Below are 10,197 nucleotides of genomic sequence, written 5' to 3'. Positions count from 1 at the left end.
AAGATGAATCTATTTAGATGTTACCCACATTTTATAGGATGAGTTTATTAAATTGTTATCTATATGCACAATAAATTTTATATTTATTAACTTTCATCATGGGTGAATGTTTTCTATTTTTTCTTTTTTTCTGATATTATATAATAATGTATGCACTTAACAATCATATTTTGTAAAATATGTTTATAGGCCATCATTTTCTTTGCATGTGGAATAACAACATTGAATTCATTCATATTTTTTCCGTGCTATAATATATAAATATAAGATGAATCTATTTAGATGTTACCCACATTTTATAGGATGAGTTTATTAAATTGTTATCTATATGCACAATAGATTTTATATTTATTAACTCTTATCATAGGTGAATGTTTTTTATTTTTCTTTTTTTCTTATATTATATAATAATGTAATGTTTTGTAAATATTTTTACTTTGTTAAAATAAAATAAAAATAAATATGATCAAAATAAAGACAAAAAAAAATATCTTGGGATAAAATAAAAATAACTTTTAACTAAAATAATAAAGTAAATTTGACTTGTCAGCCTAGGGTAGCTCAAGTGGCCATGGTTGTGGAATGAAGATGGCCCTGAAATGAAATCCCACAAAGATCTTGGGTTCGAATCTTGTGCTACCCTCCCCCGTAGCGGGGTGAATAATGGACATGTACAAGGTTTGAATCTTGTGCTACCCTCCCTGGGTAAGGGGGTGAATAATGGACATGTACAAGGTTTGAATCTTGTGCTACCCTCCCCCGGTAGCGTGGTGAATAATGGACATGTAAAAACAAAATAGGAGAGTCCTACCGAGCTTTAAAAAAAATATTGACTTAATAACGTTAACTTGACTTGGTAAAGTCACTAATGGTTTTTGAGTTCCAGGTTTATGGGAACCCAAATAACGTTAACTTGACTTGGTAAAGTCACTAATGGTTTTTGAGTTCCAGGTTTATGGGAACCCATGTATTAACCGATAGTATTCATATGGAGTATAGTTTATTTAATGGAAGAAATTAAACCAATTTAGATACATCTCAACTCCAGATCTACCAAGGAATCAAATCTATTAGATGCATACCTCTTTTAGAGTGAAAAGAAATTTGATCTTTTTCTTTGCTTGGTAAATCCACAGTTAAAATGGATCCAAACTAATTTTAACCAGATAAATAAAAAGTAGTAAAATTTTCTCAATTGCTAAAAAAAACAATATAAAAAACCATATAAGTAATAAAATTTGCTCAATTGCTCAGAAAAACCAAATTAAGTAATAAAATTTGCTCAATTGCTCAAAATGCTTTAGAGAAAGTATCCTGGAAAAGATTTCAATCCAAACGCATCAGTGAAAACACAATCATATCATAAGAGACCAGAATAAACATTAATAATATTTTAAGGTTAGCAATTCTCTTTTCTTTTTCAAACATCCTTTCTGGAGGACACTGAGGAAATTCCAAAAGCATCCCTGTTTTCACAAAAAAATCCCATGAAAACCATCCCCAAAACTGGGGCATCCCATTCGGTCTTCGCACGCCCCGTGGACAAGGAAAAAGCCACCTTCGGAATGTGTTCCCAATGCATGTGAGATCAGGGAAAAATGAAACAACTGTAAAACAAAGAAATAACGGATTATAAAAATTGGGTTTTTTAAAGTTCCTGCTCATATATATATATATTGAATATAGAAAACTTCTTCGTACTCATTCATCCATAATATATCATTTTACCATTCGAAATGGCTTTACAATATGCCGTCTAGTGTTCTGTTAAGTATAACTTTCAGGGAATTTGAAATAAGAATATGAAATTTGAAACTCCACACCCTTTGTCTTTCCTGACCGTCTGCGAAGTTTTAGCTTGTCCCCCTCATCACATCTCCTCTGTGATCACAGAGCCACTCCAAAAAATCACGGTTGCCAATAGTCAAATGAGAATTGTGCAGTATGGATAGTAAAACAACCCTACAATTTTGACATCCAGTCATAGATCAATTTCAATGCTTCTAGACACATGGGTTATAAAGAAATTACGTTTTAATTGGGGAAGCAGGCCAAATCTCTACATTGATTTGAGTTGGCAAAGCTCAGGGCTCACATATTTTGCTATGCTTATTAGGGACCCAAGTTCTTATTGTGTCTTGGGAGGAATGCATTAACCACTGATGGTTTATCTGTCTATGACATGCCTGTCACTTAGACAGAAGCAATGCCTAGAGCTTAAAATCAAGTTCTTCTCTCTCTTCTAAAGCGCCAATCTCTTTACAATAGACTAGTCACTTAGACATGAGGAATAGCTAGAGCTTTAAAATAGCATTGATTTTTATCTTCTATTTAGGTTTATGAACCCATTCTCTTTTGAATCCTTGGTTATGGCATGTCCCTTGTTGCTCAAATTGGTTTTATTACTTTATTTTCTTGGTTCTCTTTTGAATCCTTGGTTATGGCATGTCCCTTGTTGCTCAAATTGGTTGTATTACTTTATTTTCTTTGACAAAGATATGTGTTGCTCCTGTCCTCTTAATGTACTTCATTTGAACTGCATATCGTTTCGCATCACAATCAATCTCTATTGACTCTCCCTCTATAAGTTGTGTAGAAAACCTGATGTACACTGAAGCGAATAAGCAATAATCATCCCCATGAAATACAAGAACATTAAGCAAATCTAATAACCATGGAAGACTCCATTGTAAGACTAAATGAGAAGCTGAGCAAAATACAGGCATCTGTGAGTGCTATGGGATTTCGAACTAGAACCCTTTGTCTGCATAGATCATTCAGCTTTGTTGTTACATAATTTTCATCCTTTCACGAGTACAATATATCCTACGGTTGGAAGCTCTAATTTCCTTTACCCATTGAAAAATATCAAATGCAAATTATTGTTTCCAACAGTTAGTGTGGCATGCTATATTTTCAGACATCCAGTTTAAAACCGAATGGAGCTTTGTAAACTTGGAGAGAACCAGCTGAACAACATCGAGAAACTATAGAAATGCCCCAAAATTTTGACCATAATCTGCTTGGGTGTTACAATGGTACATACATATATGGATAAGAAATGCTGAATAAATGTACAGCTGGAACTTCACCTCACTACTTTGTTTTGCATAATAACCACTACTGAACAAGAAGTGCTTGAAGCACCAACAAAATCAATTGGAAGGAGTCCATCTTAGTGAGAGAATAACTTCTAGTTAAAATTTTGAAGAGACTGCAAGATAGTCGAGAGCACTAATCAGAAGTTGACTGAATTCAGATATGTGATTCTTAATATTGTAGAGACACAGAATTTTACTCCAACGTTTTTCCAAAATGCATCCATTGAGCAATCATGTTTGCTAAATCTAACCTGCCCACTACGATTTCGCTGACACAAAAATTAGTTAGTTCAATAGCAAGTTTGAACTATTCCTGAAATTCTACAATTAAATGAGAATTTATACAACATCATTAAAGTTTGGATGACCCATAATTAATTTTAACGGTTTTGTGTGCTACTCTAATTTCATCTATGTTTGTTCCAACAGCTTGTAATGTAACATTGACAGCCCTCTCCAATCCTTTTCATACTGAATAAAGAAAAGAAGATCAAGATAAAAACAATTAAAACCCAGCATGTAATTCCATTCTTCCAACTGTACGGACTTCGGAATGATTTGAGAAATTTGAATATATCATTGAAAGAAAATTGACAGAGGATATCCAATTTCCTCTAAAGGTAGCAATGTCAATAAAAAAACAATAGCAAAAAATTCTAACACTTTGGAAGGCATTCACTGTACAGCTAATCAGAAATTGGATTATTCAGGAAAATATATTTTGCAAAAATTTCCATCATTCCATCTTGATATTTTATATCAAATAACAAAATAGAATCCGCCACGAGCAGAGACTGTCAAAAGTGTACGACATCTTTGGAGTTTCATGCCAACCAGGTTGTAGAAGAATCAGGCATGCAACTTTAAAAGCTGATCTTGTCATCTGCCCATGTTGTCACTGCTGGAATCAGACAAGATTGTAAGCCTCCTTACAGTCTTCATAAAATCCCTGTATGAAATTTAAATAAAAAAGAACATAAATAATCTGGCTCTGCGTTGTTTAACATTAAATATCAACCCTCTTAAATGCCAATAAAAATTTTAAACCTGTCCAAGAGAAGAATCTGTAAATTATCAGGCCGAAGGCACAGTTGACTGAAATTTTTCAAATTTACTCCTTTTTATCCCTAGAGATACTAATGCTTCTTACTCTCTAAACATAGCCACACCAACTTAGTCACAATTCACAGATGAGTTTAAACATTCACATCCAGGTAAGTATCAATTTAAAAGGGCTGAGAGAATACCCATATGGTTGTTCCCCCGTGTGCCTTCCAACACCAGCTGCATCTTTGTAAAGAACACGGTTTGATAGATCTGAATCTTCTATGCCAAACATCTTGGCTAGCTTGTTGTGAAGCTCTTCATAGCTACTGAACAGTGATAGATCTAGGGTCCGACCAACATCTTCAGACTCCAAGAATGCTTTGCAATGTACAACACCATCTTCAGATGTCTTTCCTCCACTACCATTCTCCAAGGTCTGTAAAGAAACTTGACGATCTTTAAACCATGAAAGGTTACCACCACCATTGTTAACTGTAGAGTCCAATGTCTCCCCACAATAAAGCCTTAAGCCATAATTTTCAGAGAGTTTGGATGTATCTGATCTACCGGCCATTGCCCTTTGTAATCTGTCTACAACTTCTGGATTTCCATCTGTTGAGCTGTTGCTTGTAAGCCCAGGTGAACCAGAGTCATTCACCACATGAAAACCTGGACCATCTGAAGAGCTCACTCCTGATTGCTGTTGCTGTTCAGATTTGGGAGACTGTTCAGTGTGAATAGGTTTCCCAAACAGCAGAAAGGGTGCACTCTTTGTGGTTGAGCTAGTGGACCTCCCCTTAGTTGCTTTCTGTTCGCTTTGCGATGAGTTTCCCATTGTTAAAACACAAGATAGGTTGTCCTGTACACTAGAGCGCTCAAGCTGGGAGAAACAACCAATGTTGAGGTCTGTGGAAACAGGGGTTGATGAGAGTGCTCCTTGCTCTAGCTGGTGGAAGCTATCTAATGACAACCCAGATTGCATTTTGTTTGAATGAAAATCTGACAAAGGAACCCCATAAATATGACCATGCCTGGCTCCCTGCATGCCTGCAGGAACATTTTCTGAAAGACCGTGCCAAGGGTTAATCTGCCCTAGCACATTATTAGTAAGTGTAGCCATTTGAAGTCCTCCCATGATTCCATGCCCCTCAAACTGAAACTCCGGATGTTGACTCACTCGGAGCTTCTTCTTGGGTAGTGTGAAAGGCGACAATTGGATGGGAGGCACATTGGAAACAACTTCAACCAGCCATGGACTCACTCGCTTCACATTCTGTAATAAATCTGGCTCATCCCATGTTACCTGTGTTACAATGAAACCCATAAATAAGAACTCAAAAAACATGCAAACACCATCAGCCAGTTCCCATAGAGATTTTACAAAGGGAAAAGAACACATTCCAAGGTTCATGGTCTGCATGTGGTGGACAGTAAGAACATTTGCTGCATTTTTCCATGAATGCAGTGGGTAAAATCTGGGCTGGACGATGTATTTCTTAAGCACTTGACATTCATCAGCAAGCTTTTGTGCAACAAAGGCTAGCTGCAAACATTTTGCATCTTTGGCAGAAAAGCAATGCTCAGTTTCTGAGTGCAAAAGCACAGGCCATTATTATAAACCCCTAATTTTAAGAGCTGGGGCATAAAACCATAGATTCATAATTACTAGAGCAATTTGCTAAACAGGGATAAGCAGAACATATATCATAAACATAGGCAATGATATAGAAGATTTCAGATAAATTCATACAGACTACAGGTCCTATAGAGGGACACCCTTTCCATGGTTGGCTGAACCTTCAAGCTAAAATTGAGTCTAAGAAAAACTAGCAGCCCATCCATGAAACAATCATTTCACTGGAAACACTGCCGAAGATAAACTCTGCTTTACATAAGTTTCTCATACTATAAATTAGATAAGCAAGCTCTTAATGGTTTCATCCTGCTTACAAAATTTCTCTTCTCCTCAGCATAACTATATACATATATGGTGCAGACAGATCATTAATACTGATTTATTTTTAGACTAAACACCCAATTATCGCAAAAATGCAAATCTGAAGCCTTGTCATTTCCAACTATCAAGAGACAAGCTCCTGGAGAAAATCCGATACAAAAACACAATCCTTAGTGCATTATCCAAAAAAAATACAAGTGTTCAAAATGCCAAAACCTTTATGGTACAGTCTCTAAAAAAATGCAAGCCCTTGGGATACAAAAACCTTGAGATCCGAGGTAAACATTTGAACAACTTTTTCATAAATCCAAAGCCGGAAGCAATCAAATGCAAGTTGTCCACAGGCAAAGGCTCTTTTGATTTCAAGGCACTAGAAAACATGTCTCTGAGAAAAGCAATGCAAGAACCCAAATAAGGGGCAGCATTATTCAGGAAAATGAACATGATCATACAAGCTCATAAAAAATAAGCCTCTTTGCTCCAGAAACTCAAAGAATGGACTCCAAAAAACAATAATAAATTTCTGAATTTCAGAAAATAAAATCACAAAATGGAAGAAAATATGTGGAGAATTGACCATGGCCAATACAGGCCATCGAGATCAAAAGACCTTGTAGATATGAAAATTAAATGCATTCCCAACATTCTCTATGAAAATGCAATTAAACGCATCAGTAGAGAGTCTCGAAGATATATTTCATGATACATATAGTAACTGGATAAAGAAATCCCTTCAAAGACATCAGTAGAGAGTCTCTGCAAGACAAGAAAGATCACACTTTCAGAAAACACGTCACTCGAAACAATCAAGCAGTAACCTCCCAAAAGATTCAATAACCATACACTAAATTACTCGCACTTCAAGATGCCAATAGACAATCTCAATCAAGGAAGCAATACCCACAGTAAAAAGTGAAATACCACATGTAAAAGCCTCCTTAGTTAGGAGTTAGAACAATCAATCAGCAATCAAAAGCTGTGGAAATGTGCAAACACTCCCACATGAAGCCCCCACATTTCAAGCAAAAGACAACATCAAACAAGGGAACCTCTGAAAAAGCAAACACAGGGGAATCATCCCAACTCCCATTCAACAAGCAGACCAGGGGTGAGGACTTGGATACCTCTAAAAGCTGCACTGCCGAGGTAGGCCAAACAACCTCATACGAAGCACCCACTTTTCAAGCAATCAAAAGACAATATCAAACAAGGGAAACTCTCGGAAAGCAAATACACAAGAATCATCCCAACTCCCATTTCCAACAACCAGCCCAGGGGTGAGGATTTCGATACCTGTAAGAGTCGCCATGGTGAAGTAGGCCAGTGAATTGGGTCTGCACATTGCACCAAAGAAATGGTGCCCATGAACCAACTGATTCTTGAGGAATCCTCAGTCTCAAAGGCCATCTTAAAGCGCATCCCTGCAGTCCACTTCATCCGCAATGCAGCATCCACAGCATTTGCCTTGACACAGAACTCAGGGGTACTGGCCCTGGGGTAATACACAACTTCAAAGGGTTGCCCGGTGGCAGCCAAAGTGGCAGACTCGATGACAGATTTGGCGCTCACTTTGCCCTTATTCCTTGCAAACCCATTGGAATTCCCATTGGCACTAGCCTTATCGCCACCACCGAAAAAAGCAGCAGAGAAATTATCACCCCCCTTGACCTCCCACCTGGAACTACTCCTATAAGGAGACATACAGCTGCCATGTTGCTGCTGCTGACCTGCCAGATGCCAGGCCGATGAGTCCCCTCCACCAGTACTCCTGGTGGATCTCCTGATCCCCACACACAGCTCCCCATTGAGGCTCCTCAAAAATACGATTGAATCACCTGCCACAAGCTTCTTCTGGTTCACAAAAGTACTCCACCCAGTTGTCAACAAATGCCTCCGCGGTGTGCCACGGTATATATGCCTGAACTTCCAAACTTCTCCATGGACATCCTTCGCAAGAACAGTCTGCACAGGAGGGTCACTTGAGTAATCCAGCCTTGGAAAAATAGTTTCTGCACAGTACCTCGGCACGCTGAAGCCACCACCATTATTGGCATCCGACTGTGTCAATGTCTTTGCAAACGAGACTGGCTTCTCATTTGCAGCAGCATTATCATTATCCTCACTGCAGTCCTCCATAGCAGCCTCGTTGGGCTTAATAGGCACCAGGCGGATCCGAGAATATACCTCGTCGGTCTCTGTGTCCGCCATGAATTTGACATTGAGCACCCTGCAGAGTATTGCAGGCTTGACCCTGAGACTTGCTGGGAATTCCACATTTGTGGCTGAGTGCTCAGCCTGCCCTTGTGGAAAATAGTAAACTCGAGCATTCACAGAGGGCATCTGCACCATTCCTCCTGCACAGGCATGCCATAGCTGTGAATCAAGACCGGGGTTCCCATCATCTGCCCCTCTCTGCATGACCAGTCCATACCCATGTGCAGAATCCATTGATGTGATCCTTGGTCCATTCATTGTGCATGGCACAGGCATACCCACCTATATACAAATATCTATCTCTCTGCCAGTGTATACAGCCACAGATTCAGATTTTCAGATTCCTTCGGCATATATCGCTCTATTTACCCATGTGTACAAAACCACAGATTAAGACTTTTAGATTCTCTGTGTCTTGAAATCTTTGTGTGTATAAGCACAGATTAAGTAAGATTCTCATATTATCTCTATGTATATATATATAAACCACAGAAAAAGGTTTTCAGATTCCTGTCCTCCTTACTTCCCTAACAACATATATATTCATCCAATCTTCTTGAACATGGACCTATCAGACTTCTGAACATATGGACTAAACTGTCAGGAAATACTTACTGTGTATCTGCCCTCGTCTTGGGCGTTTTCTGTTCCAGCGCTGTGTATCCACCTAAGTCGAGATCCTGGTCTTTCCTTTCCCCTTGCGGGTACTCTAAAAATCTGCAAAATTGAACAAATCCAAGCTTGCTGGGACGAGATACTCAGTGTGTATACATCCTCGTGGGATGGATACTCATTGGGCACATACCCAAAGAAGCGAGGTCTGCATAATCCCCTTGTGGGTTCTCTATAAATTGAAAGAATGCACGGAATTGAACGGGAGCAGTCTCATTCAGAAGCTCATGAAGAGGGGAAAAGAAGTGGGGAGTGATAAGAATGTATAAAAGAGAGAAATTACGGTAGAAAGAGGAAGCAGGAATCAGAAATTATAGGAAATGGAATGGAACGGGGTTGAGAAAGTAAGAGCCTCCTCGGCGGTCAGCCTCCGACACGGCACTCCAACCGCCGGTTTAACCTGACGTCCCAAGGGTCATCGTGCGGTCGGTAACCGCGGTTGTGTCCTGTAACCCACGGTTTTCGACCACTGTTTAACTGAAACCCTCACCTCAACTCAACCCATGTTTCTAGTGAGTTCCGTGAGTGCATGATGGTGTGTTGGGTGTCTTTCTTTGTTTATATTTTGTCATGTTTCGGAATCGAATTTTTTCCATAAAAGAATTATATGATAAAGAAAAATAAAGTTAATTATATTTATTTTTTTAATTTCTTATCTAAAATTAAAATTCAGATTCATTTAAATATATTATAAAATATTTATTTATAAAAGTAAATATTGCCCCATTTATTTATAATTTGTATTTAAAATATCAAAGTAAAAAAATGTCATAAATATTATTATTATATACTCGAGTTATTGAGGGTATTGATTCCTGTCCCAGGTTCAAGTTTTCCTATGAAAAATGTACTCAAAAGTGAATAATGGAGATATACACCAAAAAAACACTATATATTTTTATTATTTTAAATAAAAATAATATTTTATTTAATATACACTTAAAAAAGCATTATATATTTTTATTATTTTAAATAAAAATAATATTTTATTTATTTAAATTAAGAAAATTTTAATAATAATAATATTGAATAATAGCTCGACAAACCTGCTAAGATAAGGTATTAGTATTATTTAGTACATTGAAATGTTATTAGCTATTTTCCGTGAATATAGGTTTGATTTATTATTTTATTCAAGAAAACCACGCTCTTTTTTATTATTGTTATTCAAGAAAATCATGCCCCTTGTAATTATTTTTTGGTGGT

General features: G+C 37.5%; 1 protein-coding gene across 3 annotated transcripts; it reads right to left on the bottom strand.

Annotated features, from left to right (window-relative positions):
• Positions 1 to 3,655: 3,655 nt before the first annotated feature.
• On the bottom strand, positions 3,656 to 9,348 carry LOC149225184 (auxin response factor 18-like). Of its 3 annotated transcripts, none has more exons than XM_089376980.1 (4): positions 8,935 to 9,348; positions 7,399 to 8,680; positions 4,349 to 5,451; positions 3,656 to 4,002 (listed from the first exon to the last, which is right to left on the bottom strand). In XM_089376980.1, exons 2-4 carry the CDS (start codon positions 8,593 to 8,595, stop codon positions 3,981 to 3,983), a joined length of 2,322 nt encoding a protein of 773 aa, XP_089233106.1. In that variant the 5' UTR covers positions 8,596 to 8,680; positions 8,935 to 9,348; the 3' UTR covers positions 3,656 to 3,980. The 3 variants fall into 3 exon arrangements, with proteins under 3 accessions (XP_089233106.1, XP_089233105.1, XP_089233104.1); XM_089376979.1 differs by having other exon boundaries at positions 3,656 to 4,050; positions 7,399 to 8,623; XM_089376978.1 differs by having other exon boundaries at positions 3,656 to 4,050; positions 8,935 to 9,347.
• Between the last annotated feature and the right edge of the window lie 849 nt (positions 9,349 to 10,197).

Source organism: Pinus tabuliformis, chromosome J (assembly GCF_031772625.1).
Source record: "Pinus tabuliformis cultivar Carrire ecotype Pingquan chromosome J, CPIR1, whole genome shotgun sequence".
NCBI lineage: Eukaryota > Viridiplantae > Streptophyta > Pinopsida > Pinales > Pinaceae > Pinus > Pinus tabuliformis.
This window is presented reverse-complemented; position numbering and strand designations above follow the sequence as displayed.